General features: G+C 38.8%; 1 protein-coding gene across 1 annotated transcript in view; it reads right to left on the reverse strand.

The window, feature by feature from the left end:
- Positions 1-215: 215 nt before the first annotated feature.
- Positions 216-26,559, reverse strand: part of LOC126481941 (E3 ubiquitin-protein ligase LRSAM1-like) — a 191,316-nt gene continuing 164,972 nt past the window's right edge. The window contains exons 12-15 of the mRNA XM_050105900.1: positions 18,250-18,381; positions 14,617-14,820; positions 2,760-2,939; positions 216-338 (exon numbers count right to left, since the gene is read on the reverse strand). Coding sequence (XP_049961857.1) covers positions 216-338; positions 2,760-2,939; positions 14,617-14,820; positions 18,250-18,381 — 639 coding nt within the window. The remainder of the gene's footprint in view (positions 339-2,759; positions 2,940-14,616; positions 14,821-18,249; positions 18,382-26,559) is intronic.

The following is a 26,559-nucleotide window of genomic DNA, read 5'->3' on the forward strand; positions in this document are numbered from 1 at the left end:
TACACTGAGTATCCACTGCACTTTCCAACACTATAAGCATATGAATAGTTATTACTTAAGTCAATTGATTACAGAAATATATAATTACAAACTAGATATCATCTGAAAATTTGTTTTTTTCTCCTCACAATATATTTTGTGTCAGATCACAGCAGTTGACTAGAATCTATGAAATACCACCTGCAGTACCTACTCTGGAACAAACACACTAAACATTATGGCATTATAACACGCAGCTTCTGCACGATGTTGCTTCGGCACATCGGACATTCTGTTAGTGGATTGGAACATATACTGCAGCAGCACATATGACCACATGAGACAAATACGATGTCACTCTGAAAAAGATAATTTTGGAAGTAATATTTTTAAGCATAAAGAGTTTGATTGAGCTTATATTTAACAAACTGATGAAAAATTTCAAGGCTCTTATACGCAGCAATGAAAGGAGCATTTAGTAATGTTCACCAATATATATTGCAGTTGTTTTATAAATAACAAGAAAAATTCAAATAAATCTGTTGAGAATACTGATTAATGCTCAAGATAGAAAAAAAGTATCCTTCTTGTGGCAACAAAACTACAATGATTTCAGAAGGAAGGAAGTGAAACTAGCCAGCTGCATTGTAATTTGAACTGAAAAAATACAGTCAATTTTAGTTTTATTTTAGATAGTTTTCCAAATTGATAAACTGAATATCCATTTCCATATAAAAATTCACAGCAGTTAAAAATAACACATACTCTTATGATGAACAAAATCTGTGATGAACAGAATAATGAGGGATCATGAAATTATACACTAAACAAAGGAAAGGTGAAATACACTGAATATCAGTAGTATGGTGAGTGGAGCAGTAGCTGATGATGGCAGAGGATATAAAGTTATATGGTATTTAATAGATTATAAGACGTACTTTTTTCTTCAAAAAATTGCCTCCAAAATTCAGGTGCAACTTATCCTCAAAATTAATATAAAATGTCTAGTGTTTGATTTAAAATTACTGCCAGTCTTAAAAATGGCCATTCAATGTCGCAGGAAACCTCTCTCTATCTGGCAATACTGGAGTCAAATGGCGGCAGCAGTAGTGCACGAATGCAACGAACATGAGTTGCGGGCATTCATAAGCTTGCTAATACTGTCTCCCTCCCACCCTGCCATCACAATCCCAGAACACTGTCTAGCATATGATTTGTCATTGCAGTCTATGTTCCCAGTGAACTTTAAATGAAAGTTATTGTGTTATCGGTAACAATACAATATTTTTGTTAGTAGCTAGTTTTGTAATGGAAAAACATAAAAGGTATTCATATGATGTGGGCTATAAACTGAATAGTATATGCAGAAGAACATGGAAACAGACCAGCTGAGTGGCAGTTCAGCCCTGCACCAACAGAAAAAAACCATTCGCGATTGATGGGCTAGTGTAGAACTGAAAAATCTGAGGAAAACTAAATGTGCAAATAGAGAACTGAATGAAAATCGCCAGAACTAGAAGATGACATACTGAAATGGATTCAAGGACACCATCAAAATGGCACTGGAATAAAAAATTGATTCAAATTCACACTCGTAAGCTAGTACTACAGTGGAACTTAACAGACTTTAAGGGTGGAGTTGGTTGGTTGGTGCTACAGGTTTATGAAGTGTCATGGACTTAGCATGCAAACCAAAATCAAAATTTCTCAGAAAATGCCACAATTGTATGAAGAGAAAATATTATCTTTCCATCACTTTATTATTCAACATCGAACGAAAACCGGTGTGGAACTAAGCCCAATAGCGAATATGGACAAAACACCTCTGACATTTGATGTGCCTAGTGACAGAACAGTTGCCACAAACGGTCCTAAAACTGTAACTATAAAAACAAGTGGACATGAAAAAATGCACTACACTGTTGTTCTTTATGTTGTGCTGATGGCAGCAAACTTAATACAATGATCATTTTCAAGCAAAAACAATGTCAACATCAGAAATACCAACAGGTGGTGTTGTTCACATACATGACAAAGGCTGAATGGATGAGGCTGATATGAAGTTATGGAGTAACAGTGTGTGGGAGAGAAGGAAAGGTGCTTTATTGAAGAAGAGCTCTCTTCTTCTTCTAGACCCGTTTAGTAGTCATTTGAAAAATTCTGTGAAAGAGAAATTGAGAAAGGGAAATACAGAGGTTGCTCTTATTCTGAGAGGACTTACTTCACAATCGCAATTTCTTGATGTCTCAATAAATAAACCATTTAAAATGTATATGAGAGAGGAATGGAACAAATGGATGATGGCTGAGACCCAACATGAATTCATGCCAAAGGGAGCTTTAAAATGATCTACAATCAAACAAGTGTGACAGTGGATAAAACAGTCCTCATCTAGAGTGAGAGAAGACATTATCTTTAAATATTTCAAGAAGTGTGACATAAGTAATGCTCTCGATGGCAGTGAAGACCATTTTACATATGGAAAGGACAACGATGAAGAAGAAGAAGAAGAAGAAGAAGAAGAAGAAAGTTCAGATGACGACTTTCAGGGATTTTTAAAGGTCAGTTTGGTTTTATAAACTGAGAATTTTTTTTAGTCTGGCTTTGCAGTCTAACAATAAAATAGTAAAAATGTTATTTTTAAAAGAAAAACAGCTTAAAAATTAAGGTCCTTGTTGAAGTCCTAAGTGTCTTATAGTCCGTAAAATACAGTACTTGTCTTATGATAATAATGTGCAGCACCATACATTTGTCAGCAGAATACTTTTGTGTCTACCTACCTGTCTATCTAGACAAACTACACATTCAGCATCCATATTGTGCGTTTCTGTCTCTGGAAGAGATGGGGCTGATGGCACATCTTGAGGCTCCACACTTGATGTATTACTTGTTTTCTCTTGCAAGTATTCCATTGTGGCTTTTTTAATGGCTGCTCGATCTTCTGATGATTTAATGCCAGCCTACAAAAAAAGGAACTTAAGAAATAAATAAAGCATTTACAGCAAGTGTCAAACCTTTAGTTTTGCTGTAATCACTGGATTCCAAATATGTGGTTAGCAAAATATCTGTTTATATAGTTGTCATAACCACTGTATATTAACATGGAAGTCTGTCAGTTATTTGCTTTATTTCTCACAATTTCATGCGTTGCCTACCACACAATACCAGGCTAAACTGTCCCTCAAACAAAGATCACACATGCAATTCTTTGCACAGTCAAGTACTGTTGCAACATTACCAAAATTCACTCTGACTCGTAGTCGGCTGATACTTGTACCAGAGTTTCTTTTCTGTTGCATTTCCATTATTGCAAGGCAGTTCAGGTACGGAGATGCCTACAATGGCTTAGCTGACCGATCCTGGCATGAAACATGCGGCCTCATACATTACACATAATAGAGGGCGGAGGGTGTGGCTGGGCCTGGCGAAGTTTTCATCTCTGCCGTTTTTCATTTTCCTGTCTACAACGTTCCTGCTCAAAATGTACGACAGCAGGTGAAGTAGCTATGTGCCATTGTTTACGATCTTCTGCTGCAGCACACCGATTACTTGGGTCAATGTTTAGACCCTTAAGGTTCCTCTCGAGTTATCCTTATAGCACTTCAGAAGAGCACCGCAATTACTTGGGCCATTGTTAGACTCTCTAGGATCTTCTCAAATTGGTCCTTATAGCACTTTAGTGGAGCACCACAAGGCCTTCTAGCTGTGCTCACGTCACTGTATAAATTTTGCCAAGGAAGTCTGTTGTTTCTCATTCGCTGGTCATGCCTAATCCATCTGAGTTGGTGACAAATAATGTTGGCTCTATACTATACATCTTTGCCTTCTCAAGAAACATAGTGTTTGATACAAAGTCATCCCATTTGATGTCCGTAATGTATCCAAGCTTCCGTTGGTTTAAGATCTTAAGATCATGGCGATATAGTGTCCAGGCTTCACAATTATAGAGCAGAGTAGAAACAACTACTGCTTGACACACCATCAGTTTGGTGCATAGTGTTAGATCTTTATTCAGGAAGACCTGATGTAGGAGATGTCCAAAAGCAAAATGTGCAGCATGCTTCCAGTTCTCCCCATCCTCTTCTGAGGAGCAATTAGCTGATAGTATGCTTCATAGAAGAGGAAGTGATCTACTTGTTCCAAAGGTGTGCAGGAACTAGAGATATTGAGATCTGGAAAGGCAGTTCTGAGAGTGGGCTGTGCTAGTACCTTTGTTTTTTGGCTGTTGGTGGTCAGGCCAAACCATTTATATGCAGTACTGAAACAATTTACAGACAGTTGCAGCTCTGCTGGTGTGTGAGCTGAAGAAGCATCATCATCAGCTTATTGTAGTTCAGTTACTGAGTGAGACTTGTGAACCTTTTAGAGTGCAGCCTGGACTAATTAAATAGCCTTCCATACAATTTGTATTTGAATTCTACTCCTGTCTACAGACGATGTCTCAAAGAGCATGGCTGCTAGGGACAAAACAAACAACGTTGGCGCAAGGACACGTCGTTTGAGCCCATTAATAATAGGGAACTTGTCCGACGTTTCATTCTGGTACAGCACTTGGCCAGACATGTCGTCATGGAAAGCTAACTACAGGATTGCTTTCCAAGTCTTCTAATGTGAAGTATCATGAAAATTGTAACCATCATAAAAACTTCACCTTCTTTGAAGTCTTTACAAAATAGGACTTCAGTTCATAATCTCTGGCTATCATGACTAGTTGTGTCCTTGTGTTTTCTGATGAATGGTGCATCTTCCCGAAATCTATCTCTACCTGTCTGCCAGCAGTCTTAGCTGGAAGACTGAAGATGTCAGTGACCCGTACCTGCTTAATATGAACATTTGTGTTAACTAAAACTGAAATACTGGAATCAAACTATTCTGATAAACCACAGAAGGAAAAGCTAACAAGATCCTCTCGGGGATTTCCAATTTCCCGCCTGAAATCTGCCAACAACCTGGTAGAGAATTTTGCATCACAGTAAAAAAACCTCCATTCTGCCATTCTGGATGCTAAACAGGGTTGCATCACCAACATATAATTTATTTTGACTTCTCATATGGTGATTGTGAATTTAACTGGGACAGCTGTGAGACAACTGGGATACAGTGAAACTAAATATTTGCCACTGATAATAGGAAATCTCCTCTTGAATGCAGTGTGGATTTGGTTCAGAGGCACATCACTGAGCAATTTGTTCGCAGGTCATAAGGCTGAAATGAAGAAGTATATGGAGAAATATTTAGGGTTAGCCATAGGTGCAGTCAAGCTGATGGGTATCAGATCTTGTATTACAGTTGTGGAATGATGACAGATATTTGACATTCAGAAAGGTTTAGAGGACTATGGTGGCTAAGAAACCAATTAAGAAAACAGCTTGTGTAAAAATCATGTTGCATATCTGGTCAGATGCACCATAACAGCATAGGAAAGACTCTTGTGATAGCAGTGGTTAGCACACTGGACTTCCATTTGGGAGGACGATGGTTCAAACTTGCGTCCACCCATCCTGATTTAGGTTTTATCTGATTTCCCTAAATTGCTTCAGGCAATTGCTGGGATGGTTCCTATGAAAGGGCACCGCCGAATTCCAACTCCATCCTTCCAAAAACCGATGGGATTGATGACCTCGCTGTCTGGTCACTTACCCCAAATTGACCGACCGACCAAGCAACCAACCAACTGATGTGATGAAACAACAAAATGATTCACACACATCTTACACAACTGTTCATGGCTTGTTCGAGTTGTTTACAATATTTGTACAATGCTGAATCATACTGCAATAGTACAGATTTGACAGAAAAACATGGGTCACCATTTCTGCTTGATATGGTAGAAGCAATGTTCACAGTCCTGCTGTATCTAGGTAACAGTTACAACAATGTAACACAGACAATGATTGTGAAATATTTTACTAAATATTTGAAGAAAAGGAGTCATTTATAAATTTGTAATCTGATTATTTGATACATGTTGTTATGTTATAATATATATTTTACAGAATATATTAAGTGCAAATTATAAAAATGGGATGTACATAAAAAATAAAAACAAGAAATATATTCCACAACAGACAAAAATTTCAATGCAAATGCACAGTTCAGTTTTATGGCCACATAATGGGAATGAATGATTCCAAAAGGCTGAAATGTATTTTCAACATCTTTGACTTACAACCAAACAAAAGAATACTGTTGTATTTGAATATAGGAGAAAATAGAGGAAATGGATATAGAGCTGGAAGATGTGCAAAACTGAGACGTCTTCAGAACAGCTACTATGATGTTTGGGACTTTTTGAGATGAGACATGAACAACTGGTGCTAAATGGTTGGATGAATACTGTGCTATGCATAGTGCATTGATGATAGAACATCTGGCTTGAACAAAATAAGAAATATCAGACCATAATGGTTGTTAGCTCTTCATGGTCCTTAGATGTCAACCAACAAAATAAATACAATAATATTATGAAAAGGATCAATTACTACTTACCAGATAGAGGAATGGCTGGCCTCAGTGGCCAGAGACAGAGGTCATGTGTGTGTGAGTTCTGTATGTGTGCATGTGCGTGTGTGTTGTGTTTTCTACTTTAGAGAAAGGCTTTTTGGCCAAAAGCTAACATGTATAGCAGTCTTTTCATTGTACCTACCTGTGACTTAACATCTCCTCTACATAGTGAGTAGCAGACTATATTTTTCATAATATTGTCATTATTCTATACTGTATTTTCCATTGTTTGATTTCAACAAAATAAATATATGTACACAAAATATGGATCTATGTTATGTTCTACACAGTCCAAATTTATCAGAAAGATATATTTAATACTAATTAATTTAAATACTCATAATCAGATTTTAAAAAGTCATTTATAATTTAATTTTAGATATTTAATACACTTTTATGGCACAGATAGCGGCAGAGTGTGTGTGTGTCTCAAGACTGTAAACTCTACAAGTTAATTTTCTCTACTGTCTACAAGTACTTTAAGACAGTTTTACTGTGGAGTTAGAAAGGCTTAAAGTTTTAGAGAAAAAATTTAATTTATGTTGTTCTAGATAATATCTTTGTCCAGAAAATAGGAGATGTAAGACACCTCCAACGTAATCACTCACAACCAAATTACGAAATACAAAGGTTAAATCTTTGGATGCCAACATGAACTACTATGGTACACCTCTTGTTAAGGGCAAGTCAATCACATTTCAAAGTTGGCCCTAAAAGAAAAATACTTGTCTCAATGGCAGAAAGCAGATACAAAATTTCTGAATCAGACCTGTTGCTGACAGTTATTGATTTACTTCCACCTAATCGTATCCTACTGCTCCTTGATCTGTATCTTGCAAGAATTAAGGTTTTGTTTCTCCATGCCCTTTCCTCTATTTTGTAAGCTAGAGATCTATTCCCTACTGCAACAGTTAACAAAACTAATGTAAATGTCCTTGCTTGTTAGTAATCTGTAAGCTGTGACTCACCATCCCTTTTATTTCAGAAGACAATACATGGGATGTAACAGCAAAAGCTCATGGCTCATGACTAGAAACATTTCTGACATCCAGTGATGGCAAATTGTAAGACTGTTGGATTGGAGCTGATGTACCGAAAGCTGACAGTGTGTTAGGTGTACTGAGGGTATCACCATCTAAGCTAATTATAGGACAACTCGTAGTAAGATTTTGGTAGTAGGACATAAGGGTGAGCAGAAACCAATTTTGTTGATTACTAGTGACCCAGGCAGGTTTCACATGGGTAGCATTAAGTATCTATGGCCAGATCACTTGTACGGACAACTTGTGTGCATCTGTATGCAGTGGTACAATTGTTTATTGGTAATGAGGCCATAATTTATTCATAGATTTGGTTAAACGTAGTTTGATGAATGTACTTTAACATCTCCTCTAGTTCGCACTCATTTTAATAGCAGAAATGAAGCTGTGATAATGTCCCAAAACTGAGTGCTAAATTGCACACAGCAGATGAACTAAAATGCAAACTGTCAATCGGTGTCTATAAATTTGAGGATTAATTACAGCAGCAGTGAAGCTGCAAGTGTGTTTCATGAATCCTTCTTGGACTGCTCTGTTGTTAACAGCATCACCCACAAGAGGGGAAGGTTCAGGTTCAAGTCCCAATCTTACACACAGTTTTAATCAGCCAGGAACTTTCAAAGTATTGCACATACACACTGTTGCAGAGCAAAATAGCTCACTCTGGATGTTAACCAACATTTTTTGCATAGGGTCTAGAAAAAGACGTGTAGGCACTTATCAGGTTTCCATGGGCCTGCCACTATGCAGCTCTACCATCGCTTTGCACTGGGTGAGGAACGTTTCATTATATTTACCTGTCAGATCTCACACAAATTTAAAATGCTGCGTTTGATAAGATAAGTGAACTATGCAATCTGCATTGAAAATGTAAAACGCTGGTGTCCTTTAAGGCAATTCTGAAACATCAGGTCACATAAAATAAGCAAATGAAATATGCTAACTAAGTTCAAAATACAGCTTAACATGTAAAAAATCATCTATAAGGGCGCATACCAATCAACGATACAGATTAAAACATCAGAGATAAAAGATAATATAAACTCACTCTTATAATTTGTAGTTGTTAATTGCCAGAACTCTGGAAAGCTTGTATGATGTCTTTGCTGACAAGAGAGCCCTTGCCAATTTCTCTTGTGCGAAAGAAAAAGAGGCACTTAAAACAGGAAATAATTTACTGGCAAGGTCACGTTTATGTTCCACACAACATCCTAAATCACCTGTCCCTAAAACAATTTCACCAGTGCTGTCTAAACACTCAAACTATATCACCCCATACATTTGAGATGGAAGACAGTTTCTTTTCAAGAACTACTTCAGCATGTAAAAGAATGTTGAAAATGCTTTCGGATGGATAAGTTAAATAATAAAGACCATTTATTGAGCCGAAGTCTTTAAGGCAGTGAAGGTTGCAGCTATTGTGTCAGATGGCATTTCACTCACGAGAGTTTGAGCACACTTCACACAGCTGCTTTGATTTTTAAGCTTTTTGACAATGTAAACTGCTACACTATGTGACCAAAAGTATCCAGACACCTTGCTGAAAATGACTTACAATTTCATGGCTCCATCGGTAATGCTCGAATTCAATATGGTGTTGGCCCACCCTTAGCCTTGACGACAGCCTCCACTCTTGCACGTGTATGTTCAATCAGGTGCTGGAGGTTTCTTGAGGAATGGCACCCCATTCTTCATGGAGTGCTGCACTAAGGAGAGGTATCAATGTTGGTCGATGAGGCCTGGCACGAAGTCGGCATTCCAAAACATCCCAAAGGTGTTCTATAGGATTCAGGTCAGGACTCTGTGCAGGCCAGTCCATTACAGGGATGTTATTGTTGTGTAACCACTCTGCTACAGGCCATGTATTATGAACAGGTGCTCGATCATGTTGAAAGATGCAATTGCCAACCCCAAATTGCTCTTCAACAGTGGGAAGCAAGAAGGTGCTTAAAACATCAATGGAGGCCTGTGCTGTGATAGTGCCACACAAAACGACAGGGGGTGCAAACCTCCTTCCTGAAAAACATGACCGCACCATAACACCACCACCTCCGAATTTTACTTTTGGCACTACACACGCTGGCAGATGCTGTTCACCAGGCATTCGCCACACCCAAACCCTGCCATCGGATTGCTACACTGTGTACCGTGATTCGTCACTCCACACAATGTTTTTCCACTGTTCAATCGTGCAATGTTTATGCTCCTTACACCAAGCGAGGCGTTGTTTGGCACTTACCGGCGTGATGTGTGGCTTATGAGCAGCCGCTCGACCATGAAATCTAAGTTTTCTCACATCCTGCCTAACTGTCATAGTACTTGCAGTGGTTCCTGATGCAGCTTGGAATTCCTGTGTGATGGTCTGGATAGATGTCTGCCTATTACACATTACAACCCCCTTCAACTGTCGGCGGTCTCTGCCAGTCACCATACGAGGTCGGCCTGAACACTTTTGCTGTACATGTCCCTTCACGTTTCCACTTCGCTATCACATTGGAAACAGTGGGCCTATGGATGTTTAGGGGTGCGGAAATCTTGCATTTAGACCTATGACACAAGCGACACCCAATCACCTGACCATGTTCAAAGTCTATGAGTTCTGCAGAGCGCCCTATTTTTCTCTCACAAGATGACTAATAACTACTGAGGTTGCTGATATGGAGTACCTGGCAGTAGGTGGCACTACAATACACCTAATATGAAAAACTTATGTTTTTGGGGTGTCCGGATACTTTTGATCACATAGTGTATGTGATAAACTAAGCATTGTTTTGGAATGTTGTCTGTATACAGAATAAGAAACTCATTTTCCCAGCCCGCTATAACCATTTTGTCCTTAATTTTGACCTCAGCAGATAAGTTAATGTGTTTGTTTTGTACCTCCATTTCTTTAGCCCATAAATGCATCTGATTAACAAATGGTGTAAGGGGTGGTTCGGAATTTGGTTCCCAGTTCCTAGATGCAGATACAGCTGTCTTAATGGGGACACAAACACGCTGTAACATATATAACTGCAGAAGATCGACAGTTGATGGAGAGTCCTCACAACTTATAGACCTCAGAATCCAAAATTATGTCCTAGAGGGTCTTGGTTAAATTTTCCTGTCTTTATGTGCTTAAAATCTTTGGACTATAAATACTGAAAAACTTTCAATGTACTCTTTAGCATGACTCTGAGAGATTCCATCAGTCCGTTTGAGGAAAATGTGTTGTTTCCTGAGCAAATGGTTTTGTAAACATCAATTAATATTTTGTGTGAAGGGAATCTTTGAAAGTTCTGTGTTTTCACTGCCACAAATTCTCAGGATTGGTTTTGCAGAAAATTTTGATTTCATTTGCAATTGAATTGCTGAATAATTGAAAAGCCAACTTCGCATTCATCTTTAGAAAGATATAGGGGCAATACGGGAAGAAGTCAATTTTCGGCAAGCTCTAAAGCCTGCAAATTGATGGGACAAGTCCAAAGCATACACCTGTCTACAGAAATTAAAATCTATTTCTTGATTTTTGTGCAGCAACCTACTCTTATCGTGAAAATAGTTCATCATACATTTTAAATGTGTACATAGTCTGAAAAGGCCCAAAGTTTTCTGTCCTGATTTACTGGATTTCGGATACTACATTTAACATTTCCTGGTTTGCCGGCAATTTCTAGTTTAATCCAAGCCTTTTTATTTGATTGACTTCATCGTTTGTGAAACTTGTCACTCTTGCCCCAGCTTGTTCCAACTGTATGATTATCTGCATCAATATTTTAGCTAGCATATCACCACACATTGCATTTTTGCTTGCATAAATGGCAACTGGTTGGACCCAGCTATAAAGTAGGGGAATAAACATGAATTCCACAGCCTGGTTCACCAAAGTATACTTTTCTTCCTCTGGAGATAAATAACCTTAGTCTACAAATCCATCCACTTTGCGTAAATAGCAATTAAACCGAATGTCTTCCCTTAATTTAATGTCATCAAAAATTTCAACGCCTAAATGTTTATTTTTGTCCTGTTCATTTTTAAAATTTTCTCTGATAGCATTTATGGCATGTGTGTTGACACCATACAAGCATTTAAATCCCTTGCAGAGCTTTCTCAATAGATATTCAGAAGGCATAGGAAGTAAGTCATGCTTTTGACAATGCTTGTAGCCCTTAGGTGATTTAATTTTACAAAGCAAGCTTTCAGAGAATAAACTCATCACTATATCAAATACCAGTTGGGGTTATTTGCCACTTCTTAAGCATAATGTCTATGACTAACTTCTGTTTTTTACTCGGGAAATTCGATATACTACATGCACATGACTTGGATTGTGTTAGAGCAGAAACTTCCTTTTCTAACAAAATTACACTCTCCCTCTCTTCCAGTAGCTGATTCTGTGTTCTCACTAGCATTCTTTTTAGATTTTTGGGTTTTCATTTGACTGCTGATAATTTTTCTGGCATCAGCCTCACTGTCTAATAAATGGGAAGCTCTACATACTGCAACTGGTGTACAAATCTTTTAAGTTTTGGTACAAAATTGGACAGTTTTTTTTACTATTCTCCTTGAAGGAGATTTGCGTGCTTTCAAGTGAGTAGTTAAATAGCTCAGAAAGTTTGGAAAATAGAGGCACTGACCCTGGCTTTAAATTCCATCTTGTTCTCAGTATTTTGACCTTCTTTCCTTCTATAACGAATGAGTCCATTTTAACAAGCAAATCATCAGCAAAATCTTTTTCACATGCATATGATTTACTTGTTAATTGAATATATTTCCTCATAATAGCTTCAGCCCATTAACAAAATCACTGGCAGTCTTTGGGGGTCTAAAATGTCTATCTGTTGCAGATGACTTGTATCCTGATTGACATCTGGGAACATAAATAGCACGGCATAGTGACTAATGCAGTTTTCTTTGTCAGATAGCAGTAACTCAATACACCACACAGATTATCAGTAAATGTGTAAAAAGTCTACAAACAAACATGTAAATATTAATCTACTGTTACTTTTTCTTTGACATCATGAAACACAAGAAAACACGACAATGAGTCTAGATGTGTCTTACGAGCCGCACCATTAGAAATCTACTTCAGCCAGCCACAAGCAACCTCTACGCAGTCTGTCGTAGGGTAAAGCAACTACTGTTGTAAGAGAGATGATGAAAACAGAAGTAACAGCACTTCTCCTTCTAGGCGCTATGCTTTTTGCTTACTTTGTTAACTATCGACTTAACATTTTTCCTTGTTACTCTCATTCACTAATTCATTATTAACATAAGCATGTACTGTTTAAGGCTTTTCCAATATAATAAATGTTGTTAAGACTCTTGACTACTACAGCAGATGGTGACACCAAAACTGTAATATTTCAGCTTTGAGTGTAATGAATTCTTGCGGGATTAAATTTGGTATTTTTCTCATAAGAGCCATAGGTACAAAGTTTTCTGTATTGTGTTGGCAGAAGAGCCAACACCGTGTTGCTAGAGGAGGCCGAAATGCACGCTTTACGCTCACGCAGACTGGCGTGAGGTCTGGAACAGTTAAGGGAATTTAGAGTAGCAAATAAAGTACGTAGTTGATGTAATACTTAACTTTAATCCATAATTGGAGAACATCGCTCTTGTTGATACATCAATAACAATGTCAATATAAACTGGCAATGGCGCCTTGCTAGGTTGTAGCAAATGATGTAGCTGAAGGCTATGCTAACTATCGTCTCGGCAAATGAGAGTGTATTTGTCAGTGAACCTTTCCTAGCAAAGTCGGCTGTACAACTGGGACGAGTGCTAGGACGTCTCTCAAGACCTGCCGTGTGGCGGCGCTCGGTCTGCAATCACTGACAGTGGTGACACGCGGGTCCGACGTATACTACCGGACCGCGGCCGATTTAAAGGCTACCACCTAGCAAGTGTGGTGTCTGGCGGTGACACCACATTCTGCACCATCATTATATATAAATTTGTAAGTGTGTTGGTAATTAATGTTATGTTAAAGGTTACACATTTGAATAACACACAGGTGTGCATTTTTTATACAAATTATATTGTAGATTAGTGCAAATATTTGTTCTGTGTTGTATTATTTGTCTGAGGTACCCGTTTGCAACATGCAGCCTTCGGAGTTCGCTGGCAGATTGCAAGTACAGCATGGAGATTGAGCTTCCAACATCAGATGGACTGCTTGCAGGGAGCCTTGGAGGAGGCGACATCTACTGTCATCAATACAGAAGCTATTCAATAATGGAGTTTTGAGTACTTTTATAAAAGAAATGCAGTTAAATTCAGTATGGTTTTAGACTCTTCTCAACCGTGGTATCTGTTGTTGGATGTATAATAAATGTTGAAGTTTATTGCAAGAATAGAGACTGGAGAAGAATTAATATGTGATATGTCAAAGATGAAACTATACCAATATTTTCACAATTTTTGGCAACCAGAAACCTCTCACAACACAGCACCTATTCCTTATTTTAATGTGCAATGTCAGCTGTTGTGGAATTCCACCAAAGGCTATCATCACTGCCTGAAGGTGACACACATTTGTGGCTGGAGAAGGGACAGAAAAGACTTGAGGGAAAGTATTCTGAAATGAGAGAAAAAGAAACTATTTTTGAAACCTCAAGCTTTCATATCTGTCATCATTATTGCAAGTGCTCCTGCACCAGCAGTTCTCTCATCTCACACTGAAGAAACTTGTTGCATTTTTACCAGTTTGTATGAATTACACCCTGCTATAGTTCTCTCATATGCTACTTGTACTGAAGGCATAGGTTTTCGTTAAATTCTACAACCACAAACAAAAGAAACATTGGATAATGCTACAATTCACTTCACTCTGCACTGCACGACTCCTCTTGCAGCTCTGATAAATTTGGATGGTGGCAGTTGTTTTGTAATAATATTGTGGGGTTTACTCAATACTGTCTGGCAAAAAATCCAATAAATGCATTTGCAACAACTCTGCTGGGAAATACTGATAAGTCACACACTTCACCCTGTTCAGTTTAATAATAATAACTATTTTGTACCTATGTGTTGAAAATTTTCCTTACATGCAATGCAATTTTCTGTTTAGCTATTAAATTATTACTTGCAGACATACAATGGAACCAACCTGAATAAGGTCATAATCAGTCAGTTCCTCAAGGCGTTTTGTGTCATGTACCCATTCTGACAAAAAGGGCAAACAGTGAACAACTCCAGCCATTACAAGATGATGTCCCAAAGCTGGATCTAAATTACGTTCCAGATCAACAAGACTTGGTGGTCGTGAATCAAGCAGCCGTTGATACTGCATTAGCCAGAAGTCAGCTTGAGACTGTAAAAGATAAGGTAAATTTAGAATAGCGTCAGCACTTGATACCATGCAAGAAGCAAAATCAATTTTCACATAATGTCGACATAGTTTAAAACTTATGGTCTTACACTGATAACATTACATTTAGAGACCATGCAATTTTGATAAACCTATGTCACTAGAAATGGAGATACGCTTGACTCTGGCATGAGCAATGGTAGTTAACTAGAGGATGTTATCAAGTTTGACCCAAGTTCTCCATAGAAGTTCATATGTGCCACTGCACTTTGTGCTCTCTGCTGGAAACTGCAGAGAAAGGTCATCTGCACTGAATTATTATTTAGTTTCTGGATGCTCAACAACTTCTATTTCATATTACAGTGCTTTTAACATCAAAACCATGTCATGCTGTGTCTGCTATTTTCACCCTATTTCTGCTGGCCTTTGAGAAAGGAAGCTATGACAAAGGAATCTTGCATTAGTGTCCTGGTAGAAACACCAGATGATGATGCTGGTTGAGGAAAAGTCATGGGTGATTATGTAACTGATTCACACTGCTACAGGGCTGCATGCACAGAAAACTTTTACAAGATCATGCTGTCTGTATGTAAGAAAAGTAAAGGCATCCTCAAACTGAAGGTTGATATGAGTATCAGAGTGCTTTAATAGGCACGGTCTAGTTGGATACAGGTATCATGTTGATACTTTTATGTGTGTGAGGTGCTAGAATGTGGAATGAATAAAAACATAAATAAATATAAATTAAACAGAATATGTAACAAGGGATTTCAGTGAAAGAATGGTTAATTTACAAAAGCAGTTGAAAATAAAATAAAAACATAAATCTAGAACCAAAAAAGCAAAAAGAGAAAAAATAAATTAAAGTAAGCTTAGTGCAAGGATTAGTGCATGTACAACAATACACAACAAACAACACAGTCAAAATATATGCATAAAATAGTGCACATTTCTCTTAAAAATGCCATCTACTAAATAAAAAGTTTTATCAAGTAAACACATCTTTGTTCTATTTTATAAATAATGTGCTGTCGCAGCATAGATCTTTGGAGTTTATTTGACAGTTAACTAAACATTTTTACAGATTTCTGTACCTGGGTTAGATTTCTGAAATCAAAATGGAGGTCAGCCTTCTTTCTTGTAGTGTGATTATGGTACATTTCATTGATTTCATAGTGCACAGAATTGTCAATCATGAAGTTCGTAACAGAATAAACGTATTGGGTAGTGATGGCAAGTATCAAAATTTCCTTACAAAGACTGTAAAAGAAGGTTCTCAGAGAGACTCTGCACATGATTTGGATATTTTCCTGCGGGAAAAATTCTTTAATGTGGGTGAATTGAACTAAAAGATAATTCCATAGCCAAATACCAAAGTGGAAATACCAAAGTAAGTGGGCTTTGTGATACTGATGTCTCTAATGTGAGACTGTCTTAGTGGCAAAAGTAGCCGAAGCCACACTTTTTATGGTCTGGGGGGACATGACGTTTCCAGATAACACTGCTATCGATGTAGAGACCTAGAAATTGGAGCAGTACACTCTTAGTATTTGCTCACTGCCCTGCAGAATAGCTATCTCTTGTGGGATTTTGTGTTCATTTTGACTAGCCACCAGAGTGCATTAGTGTTGACTATGTTTGGTGTTGACTATGATTGGTGTTGACTACGTATGGTGTTGTTGTCAAGCCTGGTAGTGTATAGGCGTGAACAGAATCAGACATTTGAGTAATCGCTGTGAAGGACATAGAGATGCTACATTCTCATATGAGACAGCATTTCAGCACCTGACAGAGTTTGAAAGGGGTCTCATTGTGGGTGTCCATTTGGTTGTCTGGTCAAATTGTGCGATATCTTGATATGTGGCCCTATGTTGGACAGCATGGGAATGTGAGGGGAGGTACACTAGTCCTCAAGGTTGAATAGAGTTCCAGTTTATTCAGCATTAAATCGTGGTACAGCATTAACCTGGATGATCATCACTGGTGAGTATGGCTGCAACCTGGGAGAGGTCCCATTCTTCTAATGTTTTGGAGTGGCACAGCATTGTTTCATGGTGTGGGGAGCCACTGGGTATGTCTTCAGGTCACAGGTGGTAGGGACTGAAAGAAGTCTCATGGCACAGCGGCATGTCATGGACATTCTGGAACCTCTTGCAGACAATTATTACTTGGGCACACTGACAACAATCTCATAGTAAATTTACTACCTTATGAAGTTTCGTCAACAACCAATTAAAACTATGCCTGAACAGTTCTTGAAAAACCCAACAACACTGACTGACTGCTGTGTCATCCTCAGCCTATAGGCATCACTGGACGCGGGTATGAAGGGGCGTGAGGTCAGCACATTTGTCTCCCGCCCGTTGCTTCGAGCCGCTACTTTTCAATCAAGTAGCTCCTCAATTTGCCTCACAAGGGCTGAGTGCATGCCGCTTGCCAACAGTGCTCAGTAGACAGGACAGTCACCTAACCAAGTTCTAGCCAAGCCCAACAGTGCTTAACATCAGTGATCTCACAGGAACCAATGTTACCATTGTGGCAAGGCCAGTGGTCAACAGGCAATTACATTTTGTAAGGAACAACAACTTTCATAAACATAACAGCTTAAAGAGGAATGATCTACACTATCCATCATTCACACTTAGTGTATCAGAGAAAGGAGTAAGGTAATGAGCCATAAAAATCTTTGGCCACCTACTTAAGTGAGTACAGAATTTAATGGCTAACAAAATTAATTTCAAATACAAACAGAACTCATATCAGCTCGACAACGAATTCTACTTGAAAAAAAAAAAGGGCAAAACAGATATGAAATTGTGTAAATGGACAGCATATTGTCACCTTTTCCTCTGAGAGGATGTACAACAATTATAAAAACTGACTTGTTCAATATCATTGCAAGAGTTCATAATTATGATTCACAGAACATGGAATCAATTTAAATATTTCTTCTTAACTGTAAGAGTATGGAGTTGTTATTTAATTTTGTACTTCATTTCCCTAAAGTCTTATACTACATTAGTTTTCGACTGAAATTTAAGAAATTACAAAAGAAGACATTATTTCAAAGCCATACTCATATTACGTACATATTATAAAGACAACAGACATGTATTCCTTTACCCGTGATAATTAGAGATCTACTGTTTTTTCCTTAGATGTAAACAATCACTACTAATAGCTTTAAACACATTATTTTTCCTGCTGTGTGCTTTTGTAAGGTATGAAGAGTCCTACATTATGGTGAAGAAAAGTTTAAAAGCCCTGTGCAGCCAAATCAACCATTTCGTCTTTCAGAAGGGAAATTATAATACTAGACTTGACAACTTTTCAGTTGCAGGTTCTCAAGAAACATATTGTCATATGTCATATCAAAGTAACTACTTGTTGAACAAAATAAGATTTTTTGGTATTGGCTACTTTGCACTATACCTCTTTGTCTGATGGCCTTCGACGCTCCATTTCATTCAAGGTTCGGAGAAGTTGTTTACGCCGCTCTTCTTGCTGGCCCATCAGTTTTACAAGCAAGTGAGAAAGTGCTTTCCGCTTCTCACTTAATTCAGCCTATGAAGAAATATATGAGACATACTTAAATAGGTTCTAACAATGAACAATTAATTCATATACAAACAGACGAAGTATGCTGCCCCTACATTTAACAGATACTGTGTTTCTGAAAATTAACAGTCAATAAATTTTTGATAAAGAATATCTTTAGGCGGAAGCACTGAGGAATATGTTACAACAACAACAACAACAACAACAACAAGAATTAGTAGTAGTAGTAGTAGTAGTAGTAGTAGTAGTATATTTAGACAGGGATTGCTTTTTCAGGGCTATCAGGTATGCCAAGTTAAAATAAAGAGAAAACTCATAAGACATTTGAAATCTACAATTAGATAGGCCTCCTCCACACTTGTCCAACCATGTATTATATGTAATTCTATCTTGCCACTTTCCATTAGGTCATTTTCTCAACCATTTCTTACCTCTTCAAATCTAACAAAGAATTTACATTGTCCATCTATCATCCATTTACCTGACACTCTCTCCTGTCCACCTACATTACATTTTCATTACAATAGTAACAGTTTGTGCTGCACTCAGGTGTCCAACCAGGTACTGTCGTTTACAAAATACGATAATTCGACAGCTTACCATGCTGTCATCTTCATGAGATATCTGCAGAATGTCTCCTTTTTACTCTTATCACTCACCACCCCTCCCCTCCACTATACAGCAGCACACTACAGTTGATAGAGTGGTGGGGAACACAATTGACAAATGCTGGGCATGAACTCTTATCTTTCAGTGTCTCTTCCACCTTCTTCAGTTGCGGAAATAATTACTGGACAATGTTGTAACTTCAGCTGGCCAAGTGCTGAGTCCCACACTTTAGCGAGAGTGAAGTCACTGTCCCCATTGATCATGTAGTCAGCCACTCATATCTGAACAGCTTCCTTTAAAACACAGTCACAAAATGATGATACCTGTTTTAGGATCACCATTTGTCCATATTTCACTGACTTACTGAACAATCTTCAGCTCACATTTTACACTTAAATTTGCTGCTTCACTACCTATAGTGGAAAATGATAATACACACTGATTGTTAGCTTTCTGTATCACACACACCAGAAGCTTAGTTTTGAAAACTCTATATCATTTACCAAAAGCACTGCAGGTCATTTTTTGGACTCTGTTATGTTTATTTTATTGTCCATACATTAATCATCTTTTAACTGCAATACGTACAAAAACTGATCAACTAATTCATGACTTCACTGTGAATTTACACTATTTTCTTTCTAATATGTTGGTAAAGAATTATTTCGGTCTTATTTTAACAGATTTTCTGGCCTACTTTAATATTTGTTCTATTAAATTTTCCAGTTGTTACTGAAGTTCATTTGTACAAGAAGCAAACTGTACAATGCCATCAACAAAAAGAAAAGTTGGTTCCATCTTGTTTTATTGAGTTTAAGGGTTTGAGAATTTTATCCAGAGTTGCTGAAAGTTGTTTTGATGACATAGATTCTCCTAGCCTGACTCATCTTCTGAACTTCACCTTATCCTTATGAAGTCTAATGGGAGCTGTAGCACTGACGTGTAAGGTGGGTTCAAATGGTAAGGTACAATATTTCACAACAACTTAACATGATGAAATTTGAATATGCCACTTTGGGATTACATAGTGAGACATCTAGGAATGCAAATTTAGTGTCGTCACCTCCCCCTACAAAACTGAAAGCTGTGCCCTTAGCAAGTGACATGTAATGTGAGACACTCTGTAGCCTACACAAGTTCACCAAGAGCAAATGGCGTGGGTTGCCAATGGAGGGAGTGATTCTGCTACACAATTATGTGCACCCACATCTCCAAGATCACACAAAGTAAACTGACCAAGTAAAACTGGGAGCAGCTTGAGCATCCATTCTACAGCAGAGACATGTCGGAAACAGAGAACTCCTTGGTTTGTGAAACAGAGGAACAGTTGTGCTCAGGCCTCTTCTGATTACTTTTGAATGAACACTTCAATTATACTCACAGCGTCATTTTGTACATTTTCTTTTGAACACCCCCCCCCCCCCCCCCATACAGGTTCTTCACAATATACTGTTAGGGGCAGTCAAATGAACACGAGACAGATGAAAAAAAGTAAGGAAACTGTTTACTACTTCAAAAGTAATCGCCATAATTGTTAATACATTTATGCCACTGTGAGACAAAAAGGTCAGTGCCTTCATGGAAAAATGCTTGCGGCTGCCTATGGAACCACAATTGTACCCAGGCATACATCTTTTCATTTGAAGCAAACTGACAGCCTCAAATGCCTTTCTTCTGGGCTCCATGTTTCCATGGTGGCAACAGAAGAAAAACATTCATAGCCATTGATGTACGTCTGGGTATAACCATGGCACCATAGGCAACTGCAAACATTTTTGCATGAAGGCACTGGCCATCTTGTCTCGCAGTGGCATAAATGTGTTAACAGCTGTGGTGATTACTTTTGAAATAATAAACACTTTACTTACTTTTTCTCCATTTGTCTCGTTTTCATCTGACTGCCATTATACATAATCTGGGGCAATGCTTTCCTTCTGAAGGGCTCTTATCAAAGATTTTATTGGAAAATCTATGAATCCAGTAAGAAGCATATATACTCATTGCCCCTTTCTTTAATTTTATTCAGGACCAACAAATGGTAAATCCCCTTCTAAACCCAGCACTTTTCATCGCTTGATTGAAATCCAATGTTTTTTGTATGTAGCTAGTAATAACTGTAGAAAATATCTCATTCATTATGGAAATGAGGCTGACAGAGCTGTAAAGTTCATAAACTGAACCACCCTGGACGCCCCATTGTTTTGAACCACAAGGATTACCTGGCAGAAGGACTCTGCCAGGATTACCTAGCATACGGACTCCTCAAGCAGTCAGATTCATCCACCTACAAACCATACAAACCCTAACACAATGAGTCTATTCCATAAATCCAGCAGGATTTCCAGTCTCTCCTCAAATCCTTAAAGCCATCCCAGAACCTCTCCCTGGAGTCCACCTCTCTCCTCACCGCTACCACTCCCCGTGCTCCTGCCTTTGACATGCTTCCTAATGTCCATAAACAAAACCACTCAGGGTGCCCCATTGTGGCTGATTACTATGCCCCCATTGAGAGAATCTCTGCTTCACAGGCCAACACCTTTAGCGTATTACCCGCAACTTGCCCTCCTATTTAAAAGATACCACCCATTTCCTCCAATGACTCTCCACAGTTTCTGCTTCTTTACCACACAGTGCCCTGCTTGTCACTATTGATGCCACCTCCCTTTACACTAATATCCCAAATGCTCTCTTCAAATATAGCAACAGTCTCACTAAGGTCTTCACGGACTTACCCAACCTTGTACAAAAACAGATATTTTGTGCCTCATCTTTCCAGTCATCTACCGCGACCCAAAGTTCCACTGTCAGGCCACAGAGGAGCATTCCCCTTGTGACTCAGAACAAGCCAGGACACGGCAACTGAAGTACATTCTCCGCCAGAGTTTTAACTACCTCTCATCGTGCCCTGAAATGAGAAATGTCTTACGTACTATCCTTTCCATCCCTCTCATAGTCGTAGTCTACCACCCACCGAAAGTACACAATATCCTCATCCATTCCCACATAACCGCTGCTCCCAACTCCTTGTTCATATCTCTGTAAGAGACCTAGATGCAAGACCTGCCCCATACATCCTGCCATCATCACATACTCCAGTTATGTCACAAACATCGCCTATCCCACCAGAGGCAGAGCTACCTGAGAAACCAGTCATGTGATCTACTGAGCTGCATTCTACGTGAGCATGACAACCAACAAGCTGTCTTTCTGCATGAATGGACACTGACGAACTGTGGTTAAGAAACAACTGGACCACCCTGTTGCTGAGCATGTCACCCAACACAACGTTCATTTCAATGATTGCTTCACAGCCTATGCCATCTGGATTCTTCCCATCAACACCAGCTATTCTGAATTGTGCAGGTACGAACTCTCTCTGCAACATATCCTATGTTCCCGTAACCCTCCTGACTGCACCTAGCTGCCCTACCCTCTCTCCACCTCGTCCCTGCACACTCCCACTAGCAGCACTTTGCTGTCCCCCACTCCTACCATGCTATCTCTCCCCCTCCCCACCACAGCCTCCTCTTTATCCCTATCCTGTTGCCTCTCCCATCACGCGCTGCTGTTCATAGTCTGGCATCAGCTGACGGAGACTGTGGTCGTGTGTGTGTGTGTGTGTGTGTGTGTGTGTGTGTGTGTGTGTGTGTGTGTGAGCGCCTATTTTCAACAAAGACCTTGTTGCCAAAAGCTCATTTTGAGACAGTCTTTTTGTTGTGCCTCTCTGTGACACAGCATCTCCGCTATAGGGTGACTAGCAAGTATCCTTTTTATAATATTGTAATATTCCATATTGGATTTGCCATTGTTTGATTCTGAATATTTATTTATTTTTATTTATTATTATTTTTTTTTTTTATGACTTGCAAAGTACGACACTTACTACATTCTACAGTTTTGAGGAATTGTCTTCTTCTGCAGCCATTATGTAAACAATTTTGCAAGTTAATTGTGTATTCCTTTTCCCACAGTTTTATACATTTCTTTTGAAAAACAAATAGCTCCTAAAGCTTTTCCTTTCTCACACCCCTTCTCATTTTGTTTTGTTATTTGCCTCCTTAAGTCATTTTTTCTTAATTATCATTACTGTTAGAGATGTGCTATAATATAAAACTGTCATTCTGAAATTCCGAGTATAAGACCAGACCCAACTTTGATAAATTACATTAGTCAGAAAAATTTGCTAATTAATTTGAGCCATTTCAAATAACTAGTTTTGCTAAAGCTCAGTTCAATTAACTAACAGTAATTATTTCCTATTCCAGTCACTTTGTTGATATGTAAGCACATGTAATTACCATATTACTGATAAAGTTAGGAAAGTAACTTATAGAAGCCCTTAAACTATTCATGTAGCTAATTTCCAAAACATGGTAGGAACATCAGCACTTAATTAATTTCTGGGTAAGTAAAACTTTTATGCATGACACTATTTAGCTATTTTTGCAGTTTCATCATCAAGAAGACTTATTTCAGTCAAAACTCTTATTGTAAATAAATTTCAGACAAAAACCAATTTTTCTGTACTATTCAATTAATCTGAGATGTAAAGATCTAATTATACATTGTTGAAATGATGTATTTAGCAATGTGAAATTTTAGTAGCCATTTTTGCAAAGCTATTTAAGCACTGGGCCTGAAGTCATTTTTAGGTCTGTCTGTTCTGAGATTTCAAGAATGGAATCCATGTCAATCGGAACCATAATAATGTGATGGGGCAGTGATGTATTGTTGTGAATAAGAAAACAAACAGTGAAGTAGTACAATTAACAATTATTACTGATTTTGAAAGTGCCGTACGTATTGTTCACCTGAGTGCTGATGGCTGATTAGGCTATACTGCACAGTGACTGTTACACCTACCCAATCAACATTTGTTTGAAGACATCCTTCCTATTCACCTTAATAAACTTTATACTTACCAACAACTACTTCACCTTTGAGGGACAGACATACAAACAGATCAGATGTACAGCCATGGGAACCGGGATAGCTCCTTCCTATACCAACCTTTTCATGGGTAATTTGGAAAGAGCTTTCCTGGGAACCTTAAGTCTTCAGCCTCCAGTTTGGTTTGGATACATTGATGACATCTTTACCATATGAACTCATAGTGAGGATGACCTGTTAAAATTCCTGGAATCTCTGAATACCTTCTCCTAATCAAATTAAAGAAAGATTAAGGAAAGGCAAACCTATGTTTCTAGCATTTGTAGACTTAGAGAAAGCTTTTGACAATGTTGACTGGAATACTCTCTTTCAAATTCTGAAGGTGGCAGGGGTAAAATACAGGGAGCGAAAAGCTATTTACAATTTGTACAGAAAGCAGGTGGCAGTTTATAAGAGTCGAGGGACATGAAAGGGAAGCAGTGGTTGGGAAGGGAGTGAGACAGGGTTGTAGCCTCTCCCCAATGCTATTCAATCTGTATTTTGAGCAAGCAGTAAAGGAAACAAAAGAAAAGTTCGGAGTAGGTATTAAAATCCATGGAGAAGAAATAAAAACTTTGAGGTTCGCCGATGACATAAGAGTCGAGGGACATGAAAGGGAAGCAGTGGTTGGGAAGGGAGTGAGACAGGGTTGTAGCCTCTCCCCAATGCTATTCAATCTGTATTTTGAGCAAGCAGTAAAGGAAACAAAAGAAAAGTTCGGAGTAGGTATTAAAATCCATGGAGAAGAAATAAAAACTTTGAGGTTCGCCGATGACATTGTAATTCTGTCAGAGACAGCAAAGGACTTGGAAGAGCAGTTGAACGGAATGGACAGTGTCTTGAAAGGAGGGTATAAGATGAACATCAACAAAAGCAAAACAAGGATAATGGAATGTAGTCGAATTAAATCGGGCGATGCTGAGGGAATTAGATTAGGAAATGAGACACTTAAAGTAGTAAATGAGTTTTGCTATTTGGGGAGAAAAATAACTGATGATGGTCGAAGTAGAGAAGATATAAAATGTAGACTGGCAATGGAAAGGAAAGCGTTTCCGAAGAAGAGAAATTTGTTAACATCGAGTATAGATTTAAGTGCCAGGAAGCCGTTTCTGAAAGTATTTGTATGGAGTGTAGATATATATGGAAGTGAAACATGGACGATAAATAGTTTGGACAGGAAGAGAATAGAAGAATGCTGAAGATTAGATGGGTAGATCACATAATTAATGAGAAGGTATTGTATAGAATTGGGGAGAAGAGGAGTTTGTGGCACAACTTGACCAGAAGAAGGGATCGGTTGGTAGGACATGTTCTGAGGCATCAAGGGATCACCAATTTAGTACTGGAGGGCAGCGTGGAGGGTAAAAATCATAGAGGGAGACTAAGAGATGAATACACTAAGCAGATTCAGAAGGATGTAGGCTGCAGTAGGTACTGGAAGATGAAGAAGCTTGCACAGGATAGAGTAGCATGGAGAGCTGCATCAAATCAGTCTCAGGACTGAAGACCACAACACCAACAATTAAATTTCATATAGTCCTATTCCGAATCCTATGCCACTTTCCTTGATGTTGACCTTGACCTCATCAAAGGCCAACTACACACTTCTGTCCACATTAAACCTGCCAACAAACAACAGTATTCACATTTTGACAGTTGCCATCTTTCCCATGTCAAACGTTCCCTCCCATACAGCCTTGGCACTCGAGTACGTATTTGTTCAAATGCAGACTCTTTAGAGCAATACACCACCAATCTCACATCAGCCTTCACTGCATGTAATTACCCTACCAGCTTAGTTCAAAAGCAGATTTCCCAGGCCTTCACATTCAATCCTGGTGCTGCTGATCCCTCCAAAAAACAACTTTAGAGCACACCACTGGTGACTCAGTATTATCCTGGATTGGAATGTATTAATCAGCTACTTCGACAGGGCCACGACTTCCTGAAAATTAAATACATTCTATCTGAAATTTGGCCCATCTCACCTAGAATAGCTTTTCGTCACCCTCCTAATCTCTGGAGTATTCTTGTCAGTCCCTAAGCTGCTTCTGCATGCCGGCCGGAGTGGCCGTGCGGTTCTAGGTGCTACAGTCTGGGACCGGGCGACCGCTACGGTCGCAGGTTCGAATCCTGCCTCGGGCATGGATGTGTGTGATGTCCTTAGGTTAGTTAGGTTTAATTAGTTCTAAGTTCTAGGCGACTGACGACCTCAGAAGTTAAGTCGCATAGTGCTCAGAGCCATTTGAACCATTTTTTTGCTTCTGCACCCATCTTCCTACTCTATGGCTCCTACCTCTGTGACCGTCCCTGACGCAAGACTTGCCCTATGCACCCTGCTACCACTACCTACCACAGCCCTGTAACTGGAAAAATATTTGCTATCGAAGGGAAATGCATATGTGGAACGACAAGTCACAGCTGTTATGCACTGTTCAGTCTTTTAGATCAGCATGACTACCATCAAACTTTCAATTAGAATGAATGGGCATAGGAAGAGGGTGTATACTGGCAACACGCGATATCCTGTTGCAGAGCACGCTCTACAACATGACAATCATGGCCTCTGTGCCTGTATCAGTACATGCCCCATATCGAGTCTTCCCCCCGACATTACTTTCTCACATCTCTGCAAGTGGGAACTAG

This window comes from Schistocerca serialis, chromosome 5, assembly GCF_023864345.2.
Source record: "Schistocerca serialis cubense isolate TAMUIC-IGC-003099 chromosome 5, iqSchSeri2.2, whole genome shotgun sequence".
NCBI classification, from domain to species: Eukaryota; Metazoa; Arthropoda; class Insecta; order Orthoptera; family Acrididae; genus Schistocerca; species Schistocerca serialis.